This window comes from Pleurodeles waltl, chromosome 10 (assembly GCF_031143425.1).
Source record: "Pleurodeles waltl isolate 20211129_DDA chromosome 10, aPleWal1.hap1.20221129, whole genome shotgun sequence".
Lineage (NCBI taxonomy): Eukaryota > Metazoa > Chordata > Amphibia > Caudata > Salamandridae > Pleurodeles > Pleurodeles waltl.
This window is the reverse complement of record NC_090449.1, coordinates 336,343,102-336,365,124: the sequence shown is the minus strand read 5'-3', so window position 1 is coordinate 336,365,124 and position 22,023 is coordinate 336,343,102. Positions and strand designations below refer to the sequence as shown.

Genomic DNA, 22,023 nt, shown 5'->3' with positions numbered 1-22,023 from the left:
TTGGCCACCAGGCGGCCAAAAGACGGAAGCTCCGGTCGAGAGGGGAAGAGCCGGGAAGGAAGAGAGGAAGGAGAACGACGGCGGCGACGGCGAACCTAAGGAGGAAGAGAGAGACGGCAACAAGGACATCGGAGGAGGACCCCAGTGGCCTGGAAGCGGCGGAACCCGAACCCAGAGGAACAGCGCCCGACCGGAAGCAGGGGAGACCAGCCCAGACCGACGAGAGGACCTCCACAGAGCCAGCCACGACCCTGGAGGGTCGTGGCTCTACAAGGTACGGTCCTTCTGGACAAACCGAGGGGCACAATAAAAGGGGAGAAACGCTGGGGAAGGGAGGGAGGCAGGGTGAGGGGAGGGAGGAGAGAAGGGCACTTTAGAGAGCACCGGGAGAGCACAAAAGGGTAAAGTACGGAATATACACAAGCCCTGAAGTCCTCACTGGCACCTATATCACACATAAACCCCCCCCCCCTCCTTAAACCTTTTCCCCAGTAAAACATATAAGTAGAAGACGTGGTATAAGGCGTCCGTTCCACTCACCAGCGGTATGTGTTCCCTTTTTCTTGTATGTCACATCCGGGACCTGATGAGGACGATCCGGTACGCCACCTAGAGAAAAGGAAGAAAAGGGACACAGATTAGAAGGAAGATATTCACCACTCCAGAGAAGAAACTGGCGCTAAACGTCGTACTGACTTTTCATCAGTTCTTATTTCAAATTACTAATAAATACTTACCTCAAAAACCCAAATTTACCTCTCCTGAGTGTCTATACTGTGGGGACTGTCTACAGTGGTGTCAGAAGTGGGAGCTTGTTTCTAATCCCTCTCCATAAAACAGTCCAGACAGTATACACAATGAGTGAGAGTCCATCGTTAGAGACCGTGATTAAGCAACTAGCGGAAGGGCAAAGACATTTACAACTAGTATGGGAGGCCCAACAGAGAGAGGCCAAAGAAGACCGAGAAACCTTACAATCTGCTCTGAAGAGCCAGGCGACCATACTGGCGAACAACCAGTTAGTCCATGAAAGTGCGATGAAAAAACTAACGGAGACTATCGCCGCTAGTAAGGTACATCCGAATGTACCTAGTTCCGTATTACAGAAGTATCAGGAGGGAGAGGATCCGGAATCCTTTTTCACCAACTTTGAACGGGTAGCCTCCTCCGCCCTATGGCCAGAAGATAAATGGGGACAATATGTGGCTCCCCTGCTCACCGGTCTCTTACAATCAGCATATCAAGCCGCTAACCCAGGTGGTGTCAACCCCTATCAAGACATAAAAACAAGTATACTAGAAAGGGTGTGTCACGACACAGAATATTACAGGATGAGATTTCGTAAAGTCAAATGGGGCACCAACGAAGATCCTAGAACCTTTTATTTTCGTGTGAAGGATCTAGCATTAAAATGGTTAGGCCATATTGGAGATAGTCGGGAGGAAGTCATCAAAACCATTATACTGGAACAATATCTAGATGGTCTACCTCCATCCACAAAACACTGGATAAGACAACACCCAAAAGTGGATTCTGAGACGGCCATCGATCTGGCCTGTGCTTTTCATCGATCCACCGATGTCAGAAACTGTCCCACGCGAAGTATCATTAAACCAGTTCTACCGACCCCAAAGACATTTGTAAAAAGTCCACCCGACTATCTAGTACCACGTAGGATTCCTGAAGGCCCGCCTACCATGGGACCCCAATGTTATAGTTGTGGCGAATGGGGACACATCGCACGTATGTGTCCCCAGAAACAAGAAATGGGAGAACCAATGGAGATAGGGATGACAAGGCGAAGGGTGTTATGTACTGGGAAGGGCGCCCTAAAATTTAAAATGATGATACAAGTGGACGGGAAAAGTGTATATGCCCTGGTTGACTCCGGCTGCAGCCAATCAGTAATTAGGAAAGACTTGATAAATAATGATATAGAAGAGAAACAATGGGTATCTATATGTTGCATCCACGGGGACAAGGCCCAGTATCCTATACAGGTACTCCAGATCAGGTGGGGACCCTATCAGGACTTCCTCCCAGTGGGGATAATGCCCCGGTTAATCGAGGAATGTATCATTGGGACAGACTACATCCACTTCCAAGAACTATTAGACTACGTCAGAGATAGCAAACAAACTAAGGATTGGTGGGGAGAGGCACCTTTTTCAGAGAGTGATATTGAGTGTCCGCTATATCGTAGAAAGTTGTCACGAAGAGAGAAACGACAGGGAAAAGGGGACTATCGGAAGACGAAAGGTGACAACACCTATGGAGAGATAGTGGCAGAAATTCATGAAGTTCCTAGTACTTTTGTCCAACAACAGAGAGAGGACCCCTCCCTTAACAATGCCTGGAGGTCGGCAGTAACAGAGGAGACAGAAGAGGTGGGTCCCTACTTTATAGTGCAAAAAAACTTATTATATCGGGTTACTACCACACGACGGGGAGAACGTAAACGCCAACTTCTGGTACCTACCCACTATCGGGAACATGTTCTTACACTAGCTCATAATCACCCAGGGGGAGGACACTTTGGGAGAGAAAACACCGAGGAATATTTGCTCAGAAGGTTTTATTGGCCTGGAGTGTACGCCCACATACGTAGGTATTGCGCCCAATGTCCCCGTTGTCAGTTAACCGAACCTAGTCGGCCTAGGAAGGCGCCTCTCCTACCCCTTCCCATCATCGATATCCCGTTCAAAAGAATAGGGATGGATCTAGTGGGACCTTTGATTCCTTCGTCAAAAGGACACACCTACATCTTAGTCATTGTAGATTATGCTACACGATACCCAGAGGCCATTCCCCTGACTAGTATGACAACCAAGACAGTGGCCCAAGCTATGATTAACGTATTTTCTCGTCTTGGGTTTCCACATGAAATCCTCACGGACCAGGGGACCCCTTTTATGTCCACCTTAATGAAACAAGTGTGTAAAACATTGGGGATAGCTCAGATCAGAACCTCCGTTTACCATCCTCAAACGGACGGATTAGTCGAAAGATATAATCGAACCATTAAAACCCTGCTGAGAAAGACTATCAATGAGACAGGGAAGGATTGGGATCAAAAGTTACCCCTAGTGTTGTACGCCATACGGACACATGAGCAAGCATCCACGGGGCATAGCCCCTTTGAGTTGGTCTTCGGACGCCAACCTCGGTCCCTTTTAGACATGGCGGTAGAATCCTGGGAGGCCGAGGCTGAGGAAGCAGGGACTCCTTTGTTAGAATATGCGGAAAAATTGAGGAACCACCTACACAGCTTATGGACCGACGTACACGCAAACCTGGAACAGGCCCAACAAACACAAAAGTCCTATTATGACAAAGGAAGTAAACTACGGGTTTTCCAACCCGAGGACCAGGTCCTAATAATGAGACCCACCTCCGACCATAAACTCCTGGCCAAATGGCAGGGCCCATATCGAGTAATCAAAGCAGTTTCCCCTGTCACCTACCTTATCGAAATATCCTCCCGTCCAATAAAAACACAAATATATCATGTAAACCTGCTAAAAAAATGGGAGACCCCCGCACAACCTGAACGTTCCGTAGAAATGGGTCAGTTTGTGTGTCCCGACAAGACCCTAGATATCGAGTTCTACCCTACCAACCCTGATACTGAAAGTACCCTACCCATAGTAGACGATACTTTACCTGAAGGGCAAAAGCAACAAGCCCTTAAGGTTTTAAAACAATGGCAACCACTCTTTTCAGAGAAACCAGGAAAGACGTTTTTAATTCACCATAATATACGCACAAGCTCCGGGCAGATCACCAGAGAACGCCCGTATCGTATTCCAGAAGCTAGAAAACACATAATCGAAGAAGAAATCAAAACAATGTTATCCCTAGGGGTCATCGAACCGTCCACTAGTCCCTGGTGTTCACCGGTTGTCCTAGTACCGAAGCCTGATGGTAGCGTCAGGTTTTGCATAGATTTCCGCAAACTTAACTCAAACTCCCTATTCGACACCTATCCCATCCCTAGGGTGGACGATGTTCTCGAAAAACTAGGGAAAGCAAAATACATGTCTACTATCGACCTAACTAAAGGGTATTGGCAGATTCCCTTAGCTCCTCCAGATAGAGAAAAAACAGCTTTTTCTACCCAGTCCGGGTTATATCAATTCACAGTACTGCCTTTTGGGCTTCATGGAGCCCCGGCAACCTTTCAGAGGTTGATGGATAGGATTCTAAAACCCTATCCTGCATTCTCCGCTGCGTATCTAGATGATGTAGTCGTATTTAGTGAAACATGGGAGGACCACTTAATACACCTACAGAGGATATTCAAAGCCCTTCAAACTGCTGGTTTGACGGCCAATCCCAAGAAATGTGTGATAGGTAAAACCGACATCTCCTATTTGGGATATCGGATTAATCAGGGTACACTACAACCTCAAAATGGGAAGGTGGATGCCATTTTACATGCCCCTCTTCCACACACGAAAAAGGAATTACGCTCCTTTTTAGGATTAGTGGGCTATTATCGGCGCTTCATTCCACATTACTCCACCTTAGCAGCACCTCTTACGGACCTACTCACTAAACGATATCCCAATCGACTTTTGCCTTTTTCGGAGACGCAAAACGCGAGTTTTGAACAGTTGAGAGTTTCCTTAACCTCCGATCCCATCCTGCACTGCCCAGATTTTACGAAGCCGTTTCACCTCTACACTGACGCATCGGATGTTGGGCTTGGAGGGGTTCTGACTCAGCCAGATAGCGAGGGGCTTGACCATCCGGTGGTCTACATCAGTAGAAAACTGTTTTCCCGGGAACGTAACTATCCAATTATAGAGAGAGAGTGCTTGGCTATCAAGTGGGCCATTGACTGTTTGCAGTACTATCTCCTAGGGCGGCCGTTTATACTATTCACGGATCACGCTCCTCTTACGTGGCTGGCTGCGCATAAAGATTCTAACTCCAGGATACTGCGATGGTTCCTTGAACTGCAACCATTCTCCTTTCAGGTTCGGCACGTCCCTGGATCTCACCAGGCCCCCGCTGATTATCTGTCCCGATTTCCTCTGTCTTCGCCTGTCCTGGAGCAGGACAGTTCTTGGGGAAGGGTGTGTGACTGGGCCGCCCCGGGCAACAGCGGGGAACCGACAGAAACGGAACCGCTACGGCCGCGTTCCCAGGTTCCCCTGGAAACGCGTCCGCAACGAGGCCAGCGTCCTGAGGTTGCCTCGGCAACCTCCGGTGACGAGGAGGCTCCGGATTGGCCACCAGGCGGCCAAAAGACGGAAGCTCCGGTCGAGAGGGGAAGAGCCGGGAAGGAAGAGAGGAAGGAGAACGACGGCGGCGACGGCGAACCTAAGGAGGAAGAGAGAGACGGCAACAAGGACATCGGAGGAGGACCCCAGTGGCCTGGAAGCGGCGGAACCCGAACCCAGAGGAACAGCGCCCGACCGGAAGCAGGGGAGACCAGCCCAGACCGACGAGAGGACCTCCACAGAGCCAGCCACGACCCTGGAGGGTCGTGGCTCTACAAGGTACGGTCCTTCTGGACAAACCGAGGGGCACAATAAAAGGGGAGAAACGCTGGGGAAGGGAGGGAGGCAGGGTGAGGGGAGGGAGGAGAGAAGGGCACTTTAGAGAGCACCGGGAGAGCACAAAAGGGTAAAGTACGGAATATACACAAGCCCTGAAGTCCTCACTGGCACCTATATCACACATAAACCCCCCCCCCCTCCTTAAACCTTTTCCCCAGTAAAACATATAAGTAGAAGACGTGGTATAAGGCGTCCGTTCCACTCACCAGCGGTATGTGTTCCCTTTTTCTTGTATGTCACATCCGGGACCTGATGAGGACGATCCGGTACGCCACCTAGAGAAAAGGAAGAAAAGGGACACAGATTAGAAGGAAGATATTCACCACTCCAGAGAAGAAACTGGCGCTAAACGTCGTACTGACTTTTCATCAGTTCTTATTTCAAATTACTAATAAATACTTACCTCAAAAACCCAAATTTACCTCTCCTGAGTGTCTATACTGTGGGGACTGTCTACAGATAGTTTCTGCTCCTTTTCACAACTTGGGAATATTAGTGCCTGCTGCTATTAAATTAGATAATATGTTCACATAAAGGGCCCGTACAATTGGCTTGCTTTTATATAAGTGCCCCGGTATCGTGTCCAGGCCAAGTGCATCATTGTCTTTCAGAGACTCAATGGCTTTTAATGTATCAGCAAGAGTGAAACTAATAGGAGGCACCGGATTTGAAATAGGTTTAAATTAACATGCTCAGTCAAAGGAACTGCTGTGAGTGTCAGCTATATCGGGTATGTACAATTCAGAGATGTACTGGTGCTGTATACGTGGCTGAATAAATAATTCCTCACTCCTGGTTGTTTTAGAGCTACCAAAAGAAAGTATATGCCAAAATGTCCTCCTATCTCCACAATTTAATGTATTCAGTAGGACATGCGACCTATTTTCCTCCCATTTCCTTTTAGTTATAACTTTTATATTGTTGGGAAGTGGTTTATTAGTAGGGTTTGGTAGATACCCACCACCACAATGTAAGGTCCAGTCAAGGTCCCAGTAAATTAATTCCTTGCTCAACTCCTGATAGCTGGCAACGAGCAGGCAGGCTTAACCTAGGAGACAGGTGTGTGAAGCATTTGCAAGAACCTATACATTAAATAAGTAAGACACAACACACAATTAAAATCCAACACCAACCTATAACCATATGAAATATTTGTATCTTTATAATGACACCAAAACGAATAAAATACAATTTAGGGTACTAGGGATACGGATTTTTATAGAATCAATCAATCAATCAATCAATCACTGCATTTGTAAAGCGCGCTACATACCCGCAAGGGTCTCAAGGCGCTGGGGAGGGGGGGTGCTACTGGTCGAAGAGCCAGGTCTTGAGGAGTCTTCTGAAGGCCAGCAGGTCCTGGGTCTGTCGTAGAATGGTGGGGAGAGTGTTCCAGGTCTTGGCGGCGAGGTAGGAGAAGCATCTGCCTCCGGCGGTGGTTTTTCGGATGCGGGGGACTGTGGCGAGGGCGAGGTTGGCTGAGCGGAGGCTTCGGGTGGGGGAGTGGAAGCTGAGTCAGTTGTTGAGGTAGGTGGGTCCGGTGTTGTGCAGTGCTTTGTGTGCGTGGATCAGGAGCTTGAAGGTGATCCTTTTGTTGACGGGGAGCCAGTGCAGGCCTCTCAGGTGGAGTGTGATGTGGCTGCGGCGGGGGACATCGAGGATGAGTCGGGCCGAGGCGTTCTGGATGCGTTGGAGTCGTCTCAGGAGCTTGTTTGTAGTTCCTGAGTAGAGGGCGTTCCCGTAGTCGAGTCTATTGGTGATGAGGGCCTGGGTAACGTTTTTTCTCGTGTCGAGGGGGATCCATTTGAAGATCCTGCGGAGCAAACGGAGGGTGTTGAAGCAGGACGCGGAGACGGCGTTGACTTGCCTTGTCATGGAGAGAGTGGAGTCGAGGATGACCCCCAGGTTGCGTGCGTGGTCCGTGGGTTCCGGGGCTGTGTCTAGTGACGTGGGCCACCAAGAGTCGTCCTAGGCTGATGGGGTGGGTCTGAGAATGAGGACCTCCGTCTTGTCTGAGTTCAGCTTCAGTCTGCTGTCCTTCATCCAGTCGGCTATGGCCTTCATTCCTCGGTGGAGGTTAGCTTTGGCGGTGTGGGGATCTTCGGTGAGGGATATGATCAGCTGGGTGTCGTCGGCGTAGGAGATGATGTTGAGGTTGTGTTGTCGTGCGACGTGGGCGAGGGGGGCCATGTAGATATTGAACAGTGTCGGGCTGAGGGAGGATCCCTGTGGGACGCCGCAGATGATCTCAGTGGTTTTGGAGCGGAAGGGTGGGAGGCGGACGCTCTGGGTTCTGCCAGAGAGGAAGGATGTGGTCCAGGCCAGGGCCTTCTCTTGGATACCGGCGTCATGGAGGCTGCTCATAGGTCCAGGAGGATGAGGGCGGCTGTTTCTCCTTTGTCCATCAGAGTCCGGATGTCGTCAGTGGCGGCGATGAGGGCGGTCTCGGTGCTGTGGTTGCTGCGAAAACCAGATTGGGACGGGTCCAGGATGTTGTTGACTTCGAGGTAGCGGGTCAGCTGTTTGTTGACAATCTTCTCGGTCACTTTTGCCGGGAAAGGCAGCAGGGAGATGGGACGGAAGTTCTTGAGGTCCTTGGGGTCCGCCTTGGGCTTCTTCAGAAAGGCGTTGATCTTGGCGTGCTTCCAGCTTTCTGGGAAGGTTGCTGTCTCGAAGGAACAGTTGATTGTTTTCTGGAGGTGGGGCGCGATGGCTGTGCTGGCTTTGTTGAAGACGTGGTGAGGGCAGGGGTCCGATGGGGATCCGGAGTGGATGGAGTTCATGGTTTTGATGGTGTCTTCGTCGCTGACGCTGGACCAGACGGTCAGGCGACTGGTGCGAGTGGTAGTCGCAGGGGTGGTGGATACCGGCGTCATGGAGGCTGCTCATAGGTCCAGGAGGATGAGGGCGGCTGTTTCTCCTTTGTCCATCAGAGTCCGGATGTCGTCAGTGGCGGCGATGAGGGCGGTCTCGGTGCTGTGGTTGCTGCGAAAACCAGATTGGGAGGGGTCCAGGATGTTGTTGACTTCGAGGTAGCGGGTCAGCTGTTTGTTGACAATCTTCTCGGTCACTTTTGCCGGGAAAGGCAGCAGGGAGATGGGACGGAAGTTCTTGAGGTCCTTGGGGTCCGCCTTGGGCTTCTTCAGAAAGGCGTTGATCTTGGCGTGCTTCCAGCTTTCTGGGAAGGTTGCTGTCTCGAAGGAACAGTTGATTGTTTTCTGGAGGTGGGGCGCGATGGCTGTGCTGGCTTTGTTGAAGACGTGGTGAGGGCAGGGGTCCGATGGGGATCCGGAGTGGATGGAGTTCATGGTTTTGATGGTGTCTTCGTCGCTGACGCTGGACCAGACGGTCAGGCGACTGGTGCGAGTGGTAGTCGCAGGGGTGGTGGACTCGGTGGTGGGTGCGGGGGGGTCAGGGTTGAAGCTGTTGTGGATGTCGGTGATCTTGCGGTGGAAGAAGGTGGCCAGGGAGTCGCACAGGTCTTGAGATGGCGGGATGTCGTTGGTGATGGAGCTGGGGTTGGAGAGTTCTTTCACGATGCTGAAGAGCTCGTTGGTGTTGTGTGCATTGTTGTCTAGGCGGTCCTTGAAGGCGGTCTTCTTGGCGGTCCTGATAAGTTGGTGATGTCTGTGGGTGGCGCTCTTGAGGGCTGTGTGGTTGTCTGGTGTTCGGTCGTGGAGCCATTTCTTCTCCAGCTTCCGACAGGTGTGCTTGGAGATCCGGAGGTCCTCGGTGAACCAGGCGGCTTTCTTGTTGGTGTTGTTGGTTGTAAAGGTCTTGAGAGGGGCGAGGGTGTTGGCGCAGTCGTTGATCCACTGTGTGAGTTTGGTCGCGGCACTGTCTGGGTCGGTGGGTGGTCTCAGGGCGAGGGCGATAGTCAGTTGGTCCCCGGTGACCTTGCCCCAGCAGCGGCGTGGTAGCTGTTGGGTGCAGTGGTGTGTGGTGGGTTTTCTGAAGGTGAAGTGGACACATCTGTGGTCGGTCCAGTGTGGTTCGGTGGTGTGGTTGAAGGAGACGTGGGGGTTTGCGGAGAAGATGGGGTCAAGCGTGTGTCCAGCGGCGTGAGTGGGTGTCGTTACTAGCTGTTTGAGTCCGAGGTTGCCGAGGTTGTCGATCAGGGCGGTGGAGTAGGCGTCGTTGTTGTTCTCGAGGTGGAAGTTCAGGTCCCCGAGGAGGATGTTGTCCGTGGAAGCGAGGGCGTGGGTGCTGATGAGGTCAGCGATGGTGTCACTGAACTGTGGGCGGGGTCCGGGAGGTCTGTAGATGAGAGTTCCTCTGAGGGTGGTGTTGGGGTCGGTGTGGATCTGGAAGTGCATGTGCTCGGCGGTGGTGAGGGTGTCATCGGTGTTCGTTGAGATTTTGATGGAGTCTTTGTGGATGATGGCGATTCCTCCTCCCACTCCGTTGGTGCGGTCTCTGTGGGAAATCTTGTAGCCCTGTGGGATGGCTATGGCAATGTCTGGTGCTGAGGTGGCGTTCAGCCAGGTCTCCGTCAGGAAGGTGACGTCAGGGGCAGTGGAGTCTAGGAGGTCCCAAAGTTCGATGGCGTGCTTGCGAGCGGAGCGGGTGTTGAGGAGGATGCAGCGGAGATGGTTGGGTTCTCTGGCTGGTGGTGTGGAGGGTTGGATGCTGGTGAATCTGCAGTTCCGGCAGGTGAAAGGCCCCTGGGTGCGTTTTGGGGTGGCCCGGTAGCAGGGGTGGTCTCGTCTGGTGTTGAGTGCGTGGAGGGTGCTTGCGTCGTAGTGCAGTCTGGCGTTGCGGGGGGTGCGGGTTCCAGGGGTTCTGGTGCTGGGTGCGGTCCAGGCGCGGACGGGCGCAGATGGGCTTGCCTTAGGCGCGCCCGCTTCGCGGCCTCCATATGAGGGCAGAGGGAGGGAGGAGCAGCTGGGAGGTGGGAGCGGGGCGGCCAATGGGAGTGAAGGGGGCGGGGCAGCAGTGGCTCAGCAGCAAGGGAAAAACCCGGGGAAAAACCCAGGGGAAAACCCAGGGAAAAAACGGCAGGAAAAGACGGCGGGAGAGGGACAACAGAGCACAGGGGTACAGAAAGCAAAACACAGGGGCACAGAATGGAAAAAACAAGTGGCACAGAAGCACAAGCTCAGGGGAATAGAAAAAAGGGAGCGAGTAGTCAGGCGGCAAAAGTGGCAACGGAGGTTCAACCCACAGGGGGCTGCGTGGCAGATGGGGGGAGCGACCTGCCTGGTGAAAATAAATAAAAAAATGTGCTTTCTGGTGCTTAAAAACCAATAGCGCCAACGGGGGGCATCTCGTAGCGCTTTATCGGGAATAAGTCATAATTTTAGGCCAACCCTGATGGAGCTCATCTCGGAAACACTGTTCAGGAGGCCTCAGTCAAAGTTTTACCTCCGGAGTTAGTCGTTTTCCTCAAGCGTTTTCCCTTGTTGTTGGGTGAGGCTCCTCATGATGCCAGAATTCAATGCAATGTCGTTGACTTGGCTCAGCGTGAGCTCCGCTCAACTCCTGGAAGTTTTGTAAAGGGGGAAAAGCTCTGGAGCTTCAGTTGGACAAACCTGAAATTTAGGCTGTGTAGCGTTTCAACAATGGGTTGGACACCATATGGAGCAGTTTTTCCAAAGTTGCCCAAACCTCTCTAAACTTCTGGATCTCCTTTCAGAATTCCTCTTGTGGGTCCCCAGTGGTCCACAACACCAATCCAAGGTCTAGAAGTTCTGAGATGGTCCTTGAGATGTTAGGAATACGTTTCTCAGAAAGCACCTGGTGAATCTTCAAAAGTCAAGTTGAAGGTGGTCAGTTGGGTCCTTCTTGGCTGGGTTATTGCTGGTTAAGCTCTTTTAACCTGTTGATTTCAGGGAGCCTACTCCTTCACTTCTAGAAGCCAGGCAAAGTCGTGAGAATTGTAGTTCCACAGTGTGAAGCAGGTGTAGTCATGCAGTGTTCAGTCCTTTGGGGTCCAAACCAGGGCTCCAGCAGGGAAGTCCTTCTTCTTCTTGTAGCTGCAGGCAGTGGTCTGAGTTGCTGGGCAACTCTCCCATATTTATTCAGCCTTCCTGGGCTGGCAAGCAGGGGGCCGCCCCTGCCCAATGGGGTGCAAGGTGCCACCCTCTGGGGAGACCACTTACTGCAAAGTGTGGCAAAAATCAATCACAGGAGGCACTATTCATCCAAAATCCAAGATGGAGATAATCTCTCTTTGGGGTTAGGATCTGGCTAAGCCATCACACTGGTATGGCCTAATTTCCCTAATATTCCCCCTCCAGCTCCTCTGCTAGTCTAATTACTTGGGCTCCCATCAAGTTGGGGTGGGAGGATGTGGAGGTGAGCCTGGATCCTGTCTTAACTGTCATTCCCTCTTTGAAGAGCAGTTTGGCTACTCAGCCCCCTTCCTGTCTTTTGCTCTGCAGCTTGCAGATCTCCGCCCACCAGATACCCCTTGTCTCAATGCAGGCCACTTCGCACCTCATTAAGGCAGCTTGGTTCAGGCTGGCAGAGGCTGGTCAATCAGAGAAGAGCTGCTGGCAGGCTGGATTTTGGCTCACAGAAAAAAACATTCTGTAACTTTTTTCTACAATAGTTATAGCAAATCCAACAATGGGAAGTTGTTGAATTTATTCTAATTATCATTTTGAGGGCAAGAAGGAAATGTTTAGCTCATTTTTTAGCAATAGGTGTACTTTAATAAATTATGGAGCTAATGTTTTACATTGGGAAAATAACATTATCAGTTTTAGCCTCACTAAGGCATTTAAAATATATTTTATAATGCCCCTGTTTATAGTTATAAGGCACCCTACCCCTGGGACGCTTAGGGGAGACCTCAAGGGTGACACATAAAAATAAGGTATTTTGAGACTTTAAAAGGACCTTTAATTCCAAAGTCGAATTTTCATATTGATTTTATTTTAAAGCAGCCTGCAAAGCAGGGTTAGCATTCAAAGTGACAGCACGCCACTCAGAAGTGCACATTTATCTGCATTAAATCTGCTGGGTTTCTAAACCTGCATGCCCTACCATATACTAGGGACTTACAGCTAGGGTGCCATGGCAATTATAATTATACCTAATTTGAGTATACATTTAATCATAGCACAAGCCCAGGGCACCCTCAGAGTCAGAAAACCAGCATTAGTGTTAAAAAATGGGGGCAAAATGTGTGAAGACACAGCAATAAGCCCTGGTTTCTCACATGTGTGTTTATACTATTTTCTACTTTCCAGGAGAGCTAGCCTATTGCAGCGTTTGACTGATGAAATGAGCGTGGATCTAGCGCCCCTAAAATTCCAATCAAACCACAGTGATTCCTTGTGTCTAAAGTGTTGAAGCTTTACTCCCACATGAAAAGGTCCTCTCAATATCTCAAATAATGTAGAATGTACTTCAATAATCGGGAACACGTTATCTGCAACATGCGCTTATAGCTCTAAGGGCCAGATGTCTGTAGGTTCGGGTTTGTGAATAGCAAATAACCAATTTTTGCAATTCACTATTTGGTAATCACGAACACTCACATTAAAAAGTGGGTTTTACACTTTCTGCGATTCCCAGCGGGTCGGAAATAGACCTACCTCAGTAATATTCAGAAGGTAGGTCTCACTTTGCGACCCATTGGGAATCACAAAAATCACAGGGATGGGGGCCTGCTGGGGTCAGCAGACCACAATGTCTGTAATTGCTTTTAAATAAAGCAATTATTTATTTTTTAAATACAGTCAGTTTGAGTAAAAAAAAAAAGAAAAGTTTTCTGTTCATTTTTTAAGAGTAGGCAGTGGTTCATGGGACCACTTCCTGCTCTTACAAAATACTTTTTACAACCGTTCCGAAAGGAGAAGGGGCTCCTTGCGGACTGCTTTCCATTTGCAATTGGGCTACCACCAACTTAAGGTTTGAGGTAAAATGCAAATGTTTTGTGGCTGCATTTCATTCGCAAATCATTCACACATACCAGTGCGATTCAGTATTAGGAAGGGATGCCCTATACATATCCCTTCTTAATACCGACTCGCATTCCTAATTTGCGATTCGTTAATAGGTTAGATATATGGCCAATCATCATTCCTCCCACTGATAGTATGAAAACTTGGCATTTCAAATGTGTTTTCGGTTGAGATCAGTAGAGCAGGTGGGAATCCGTTAAGTGTCAAAGATAGGGCATTATGGTCACTGTCCCCTCTTTCAAAAACTTTCATATACTGAATAAAACACTATAATTGTGACTCTGACAGTATATAGTCTACTTTGCCAGTAATTATACCCCTCCTAAAAGTATATGCTGCTTTTTTATCTGAGGGGGTTCAGCCATTACATGTATGCAGCCCATGTGACAATGTAAAAGCCTCTACTTGTAGGGCACAGGGCAAGGGGTTTCTTATTGAGGGTGCAGATAGTGAGAAAATGCCCTATTCTTCATCCTCTGTATTAGTAATGGTATTCATTATGCCTAGGGGCACAAAAGATTCATTAAAATCACCAACAACAATTAATGGACAATGGTCTGGATTATGTTGCAAACAATTATCCAGACGGGGAATAGTAGGTGACTCTTTGTTCTGCATGAAGCTTCTGCTATACACATTGAATAATTAGAGTTGCAGACTAGGGGAAGAAATTATGGGTCCCAAAATATCTGGAGAATTTAAATCAAGAATTTTAATTTTCCAATCTAGGGAGGTCCTAATCCATACCAATAGGCCCACTATTGAGGGTCTGGCTTCAATGCTAAAGTTCACATAATCAGATCAATGAGCAGGTGATTTTATCCAGTATTCCTGTAGAACATATCTATGGCACCTATCTATGAATTCACCCCAAGCAAGACCATTGAGTTTCTTTAAATCTGGCCACATTCCATAATAGCAATATAAGTAGAGGTTGTTCAACCAAGTTCTGCCGTTTGTGCAAATTGACAGTGTTACATACCATTTCATCATTCACCGAAAAGCTATTTAATTTACCAGTTAGTTCAGTGATTCCCTCCTTTGAATCAACAAATACAGATTTGGTAATGAGGGGGTTAGTCATTTTATTTGCAGATATTATACAAGTCCTGTTCATATGTAGCTGATCTGACTTTTTCAGTCTCTATCACTTATTTTAAGTCCCAACTGCAAGGATCTCAAAGCTGAGGTTCCCCCAGTGTTCTTTGTGTATGGAGCATTTCTATACACTGCTGGAAGAATTACCTTGGAACATTCCTGGAGATTTATATTTAAATTTAAATTGAATCTTTGAACCATTCTTCACACTGGCACGCGGGGCCAAGCCAAATAAGCCTTCAACTAACTCCTCCTTAGCAAAGGTAAGAGAAATCTAATCATATAAATTGGTTGATCTGAGGAACTCAATATATGTCAGATAACAGATCATATGATTGAATGACACTGATGTACATGTCTTATCCAGTTAATTAATTTATTTTTAAGAGATTATTCACCTTCAGGGTTAATTTTTGTACCTTAATCATGTACACCTCCTTCCCCCACACTTATTGTCTCACTGATTGATGAGCCTAAGCTACCCTGGTTAGACACTGCTTCATTCCAGGGTTTGTGTCTTGCAATAGTATTGCTACTACCTGGCACCCCATGAGAGTTCTTTCTGGCAGCAGTTTGAGGGGGTAGATTAAAATGATGTCTTCTAGGGACTGGTAGGCCAGAAAGACCCCCAAGCGGGGTCTTTCTGGCAGCAGTTTCAGGGGCTAAATTATAATGATGTCTTCTAGGGACAGGGGTACATCTGTTTTTGGAATGTTTCTCTTTAATCTGACATCTACCTCCCTACCTTACAATGCTGTTGTGTCTAGTTACATTTTAACTGCTTTCTAGCTCCTGTTCTTTGAATAATGGTCAGTTCCTTTTAGCTTGAGTTTCCACAGGACCAACAGCCACCCCACAATCCCTGCTACTTTCTTGTATAAGGATAGAACTATCCTTTTCAGAGACATTATCTCGGCACGTAGGGACTGTAACAGGTTTAAGTGTTAAGGTTTAACCTGTCCTCCTGTCTTGTTATCTCCTTTTCCAAGCATTCACTGTTAGCAATTTTTCCTTTGGGTAGCAGCAGCATTGCACTCAGGGGCTACTAATGAGGTATACCTATTTTGACAAATAATAGTAGTTTCAATGTGTGTGCCATAAGCAGTTGTATTGCATTACAATGAATTCCATTAACACGCATCCTTTACCACCCACTGCATTTACCGCGCATTTCCTTTACCACGCAAGTCTCTACCACGCATATACCTTTACCACGTATGCCGCACACATCAAGTGGGGGGCAGGGCTAAGTTCTCCTAGAGGGGATTGTGGTCATTGGAGTCCACCTCCTGTTCCCCCACTTAACAGCAGATGTCTTCCTCCCCACAAACAATGCGTCCCATAAGTTACAGTCTTGCACAACCATGTATTTTTAACATTACTCGTAATGTTAATTTTCTGACTTCCAAAGATCCTACTTACCACATAGGGTATTGTAAGATATGTGGAATGGGAGAAATGGGCATAGCAAAAGTGAAAAATATTTGATTTCCTTTTGCAAATTGTGCTTCTGACTCGTGCCTCCACTAGTGTGCTGTCTTTGTCCTATTTGTTCCATATTTTGCTATTACTATTTTGTTCTGTTGATATTTCCTTTTCTCAATGTATATGTGTCACCAATCTAACAGAGGAATTTCTGTTTTTTTCTCTGCTATTAGTTTAATCTTTTATTTTATTGACATTATACAATAGAACCTGGTTACAGAACTAATAACTAGCATTTTTAGATTTATTTACCTATGTTGCTTGTATATATTGTTTTGTAAATCTATAAATTTCATTTATTTTAAATATACATACTATCACTTCTTGTAATGTTAGGCATTTAGGAGATCCAAATAAAAGACAAAATGTCCTTATGTTTTTGGCCCTAATTAACACCGCCATTGCTTTTTCTTCAAGGAATTAACTGTGATGATATTGACCCTCAAATATTGAAGAAGTTTGATTCTTTACCCATGCTTTTCTTGTTTTTAAAATGTTTTGGCTCCTTAGTTTTTACTATTGTAGAACTTATTTTTGGCTGATTCTACCTCAGGTGTTACTCTTTGAAGCACTTAAAATAACAATACTCAGAAAAGAATAACAAATATCTGTACATTATTTTTTAAGCTTCTTTGACTAAGACCCCGTCATCAGCACTCACTTGATGCCAGCAAGGCTTTTGAGAGGATAAATTGGTCCTACATGTTTAACACTCTATCATGGTTTGGTTTTAGTCTTACATTTATCAAGATGATTAATATCCTTTACACTAATCCAAAGGTGAATGTTTGTACAAATGTCTCATTAGCTTTTTATTTTAATCTCCAATAAGATATAAGGCAGTGATGCCCGTTGTTCTGATTGGCTGCAGATAAGGTGTAATTTGAAAACTGAAGGAGTTGAATTTAAACATTGAATTACAAATATGCTGGTGACATATGAGTCTACATCTTACATTGAATGTCTTCTGTTCATTTACTTTTTGATAAAACACATTTATACTTTGGAGGTTCATGTTTTAAACTCAATTCAAATAGATCAGAAATATTACCACTTTATAGTTATGCTTATGGCATTTGTTTTATCTACCCGATCTTCAATAGATTCTGAAAAAAATAATGAACCTAAGCATTTCGTTCTCCAGAAATACTAAAAACACCATTGATTATGTCTGAAATAAAAGGAAAGCTACATTTTTGATTAATTCTTGGTTATCACTTTGTTTATCCAGGTAGCATCTTCAAAAAATGATTAACAAATATTTTTCATTAAACAAGTTTCTATGAACTAAGCAAGTTCTAATATTTTTCCTTTTTAAAGTAAAATGACCTATGATTGAAGACACTAGTTAGTTTTAATAACATCAAAATCTATCATTGCTCTATTATCATGAAGCAACAATGCTGCTAATCACCTAAATATAATACATGGGAGACTGCAATCCCTGAATGAAATAATTGTTTCTAACTTCCTTATTACAGGGACCTACTGGCATCTGTGGTTTCTTTTAATTATGAAAAGACATAGCATCTTAACCACAATAATTTATTACTGTTGAGTTCTGATGTTGTTGTGCCTCTTTCGAAAAGCTACCAGCCTACATGCAAGACAGGTAATAGAACATACTGCAGGTGCATTTTAAACAAGGCACAAACACGAAAACAGACATTTCATTCTTATGGTTTATTTTCATAAAACAAACATTGAAAAGCAGAAAGGAGAAATTTATGGCACCATATTTATTGTTTGCACACTAAGAGGGTCATTACGGATTTAGCAGTCCCACGACTGCAATGTTGGTGGTGGTGGTCATACCGCCAACAGGATGGCGGAGAGGACCGTCAAATTATGACCATGGCAGTATTCACAACATAATACAGCCAAACCACTGCTGGCACTGCCACTGCGGTTAGGCCGCCACAGATGATGGTAGCCACCTGCAGGATGGAGGAGACCATGTTTCTGCCAGACAGATTACGATGCTGCACACCACCAAGGTTTCCGCCGCAACACACCACCATGTAAACCCAGGTGGAAACCAACTGTAGAAAAGGAGACACTCACCTTCAGGAAGTCATACTTGTCCGGAGCCACCATTGAACTAGAACTAAACATCTTCCCACTGCCCATGCTCACCCTACGACTTCAGACTCTGGGATGACGACAGCAACCGTAAGTACTCACACTTACCTGTTGTAAAATGTCAAGGTACCTATGCACACACAACATACCAATTGGAAACAGGGGGCAAGGCTGACACACATGTAACCTCACACTGACACGTACACTCAAAGACAGCCACATACATACTAACATATACACAGTACACACACTACGGCTATCACACACACACATGTCAAAAACACACACCTACCCCCAGAAACAGCACAGGCACAGTCACACAATGTCAGCCACAAACAAATCTGCCCTAAGAAAAGATATGCAGGGCAAAGATGTAACTTCAAAACCAACAACTGGTTGGCCCAAATATGTATTAATGGAATAAATATTCTAAAAATGTCCAAGGCCATAGGCCTGTCCAAAATAATAAAGTGCAACGTGCACGCAATGCACGTGTGTGTCCCCAACTTGACTCCTGACTACCATGTAACCTCCACAGGTTGGGGCATCAAGGGGGCAGTCAAGCACCTGAAGGATTGGGGGACGGGGGGTTTGGGCTTTGGATTGGGAGACAGACCTTTGGCATTGGACTTGGGGGGGCCAGTTTAGGTCTAGGCTTAGGGGAGGGTTAGGTACTCTTGGGAGGGGTAGATTTCTTGCTGGGGGAGGGGCATGGGTAATTCCAGGGGGGCAGGGGAGGCCTTGGAGGTAGAAGGGCCAGACTTGGGGAGGGGCACAGTATGTTTAGGGGTATCACGGGTGGGAGAGGAGTAGGGAAAAGGACAAATTCTAAAAGGAAAGCTTTTGTATACACACGGGGACGGTCATAGCAAAAGGGTTTGGGTGTGGAGGGAGAGGGAGTGGTTGTCTGAGGTGTTGGTGTAGATGTCATGGGTGCATGTTTGTGTGAGGTATGCTTGTGGGTGTTTGTTGGGTGGGTGAGTGTTTATGTGTCTTTGGAGGTGAGGAGGTGGATGTGCTAGTAGATGTAATGGTAGGTAGGTGAGTGTCTGTTGGGGTGGTGACTGCAGGTATGGTGGATGTGCTGCATGTAGACATGTCTGTGGTTGTGGTGTCTGCGGATGTGGTGACGGGTGGATGTCTGAGGGTTTGCTGTTGTGCTGTATGTGGGTAAGATAGGTGTGGTGGCTGGATCTGTGAATGTTGGTGTGATGTCTGCAGGTATGTCTGGTGTACTGTCTGTGATGCTGGGTATGGTGGGTATGTCAGGGCAGGTTGTGACTGTTGCTGTGTCTGCAGGTGCATGTTGCTTGTGTGCATGCTGGTGGTGTGTCTTGTGTTTCTCAGAGCTACCCTTGGATGCTGACCTCAGCATCCAAGGGTAGCTGTCTGTCTGTCTGTGCTTTGGCTGGGTCAGGGAAGAGTGCTTTGGGATTGGGAAGAGGAAGGTGGAGCGGGGACGGAAGACAAAAGGTGACAGGCTGCCATCACTGTGGAAGCCAGAGCCTGAAAAGGTTTCTGTAGGCCAGCCTGTGCACTGTGAATGCCCTTCAGGAATGCATTACTCTTTTGAACTTGAGTTGCAAGTCTCTGGATGGCATTCACGATGGTAAACTGACCCACAGAGATGGGCCTAAGGAGGTCAATATCCTCCTAACTGAGGGCAGGAGAGCTGACAGGGGCGGGCAGAGGTGCCTGCTGAAACGGAGATGGTCACCCTCTTGAGTTAACGGGCACGGCCAGCTGGGTGGGGAGCTATGAGAGGGCGGTGGTAGGAAGGAGGGTGGTGGACAAAGATGGTGCTGGGATGGTCCCAGATGGGTCTGCCACCACCAGGGAGTGGCCACTGGAGGAGAATTCCGAGGATGATGAACTGGATCTTGTCTCCCCCCTGGCACTCCCCTTGCCCTCCAGGCCAATGGGTCCCTCGCTGTCAGTGGTCTCAGCACTCGGGGTCTCATGGCTAGCAGCTTCCCCACTCGCCTGTGCCCCGTCTCCTTCGCCCGCTGATGCTGATGCACAGAGAGAGAGAGAGGGAGAGAGAGAGAGAGAGATGAGCATCACATTCTTCACACACACAAACATTACAACATGCACAACAGTAGCTATACATCTTCAAGGAAAGTCTAAGTTAAAAAACCTTCAGATCCTACATCATGTCACAACAAGATACTTCCAATTTTACCATTTGACAACAGTCTCACCCACAACAAAAGCCAACCATCTGACCACTACTTGGCCATCCCATCAAATCACCTGACACTCTAAAGCATTATGCTCATGATGGATTGGCTAAACCAAAACATTTATCCCTATACAGCTCATCACTTACCAACATCACATCAGTCTAATGAAATGCAGGTGGCTGATAACACAACATCATGCCTACTCCGACACCACACCTGCCCAGTCCATCACCAAAAGTCATGTTTCATGAAAGGTAAGTCATCTCACTTCAATATGACACAGCATCTTGCCTTCCAATCATATGCCTAACTGATCATTCTGTACATAACTTAAACAATGGCAAAAATCTTTGATGAATACACTACATGTGGCATTCCCGTACAGTGGGCATCACAAATGTACATTACATGTCTGGGAAACATCTATCTAAATACTAGTAAACGATTAATCTGGAGTTCAACACCCACTAATCAGATACACTGTCACATAGACAACTACCCTATGTTCTGCAATTGGGGGCTACCTGACACACAGGATACATCCACAGACAACCACATGGATCATACTTACAGCAAGGCAACTATGGACACCATGCAATATGCTTGAAGGGCTCATACCATTCCACCAGACATGCAGAATAGAAACCTCTGCATGACAACATAAGAACACCTACATCACTAACAACTTTCCTGACATGTGAGTTCAGACTTAACACTTACACAACTGATTACCAATGTACCTATGAATGACACATTCAGGAAAGCTAATTAACTGACAACACATCCCACAATACCAACAGGTGTATGTGATATGGAACATTTGATACACCATTAGGTCAGGCAGAAATGAGCTGAGCCACAACTATTACATTCCAAACAGCCTCCGATCAGCTAAAGTAAGACTGGGAAAAATGGAGCTACAATATATAATCAGCGACAAAGTACGAGTTGACGCATGATGTAGGCAGCAAATAGCATATTTATCACTCATATAGGTATGGCATTGGCCTTTCTAGCATGGACAATACACAAGGGCTAAGGGTTAATCAGCCTAGCCACTTGCCTTCTCTACAACAAACACATTGGGATAAAAGTTATTTGTTCACATGTCAATGTAATGCCATGAAATGTGAAGATCTAATAGACAACAAGAGTCCCACATTGTAGGATGTCCACCCTTATCAAACTTCATATTTCCCATTATATGAATGTGACATGAGAATGGGGACACCTCCTCAAACCTCATGGGGACAGTACCAAGGTGGCCATAACAAAAGCCTGATTTGGATGACCTTCTCACATGAAGTGTGCAACTGTTTCAGGACACCGGACTATTTGGCCCTGTAACTCATTTGTCAGTCCCAATGTTGCACATAGAGCAGATCCAGTAAAATGGGAGTGGACAGATACCCTAGCATTACATAACTCACCATTAGGATGAATAGACTTGGGCACACCAGGTGGTAAGGATGACACAGCAGGAAACACATATATGTGCCTGAGTTGAGTCATACATGTGACTCAGTCACATGTGTATCTCCACATGCAGTCATACTATTTGCTATACACAGGTGATCAACTTGTTTCCATGCACAATACAATGGCCACATCTGTACCTGTATATTGGCAGCTGGAGTACCATGTATTTCCAGTAGTCAACATACCTGTAGCACCTACAATATTGTCACAGCT

General features: G+C 47.0%; 1 protein-coding gene across 1 annotated transcript in view; it reads right to left on the bottom strand.

Annotated features, from left to right (window-relative positions):
• The window catches only part of LOC138261520 (lipopolysaccharide-induced tumor necrosis factor-alpha factor homolog), a 218,936-nt gene that overhangs the window by 56,950 nt on the left and 139,963 nt on the right, over window positions 1–22,023 (bottom strand). The window contains exons 6-7 of the mRNA XM_069210531.1: window positions 5,774–5,842; window positions 541–609 (exon numbers count right to left, since the gene is read on the bottom strand). Coding sequence (XP_069066632.1) covers window positions 541–609; window positions 5,774–5,842 — 138 coding nt within the window. The remainder of the gene's footprint in view (window positions 1–540; window positions 610–5,773; window positions 5,843–22,023) is intronic.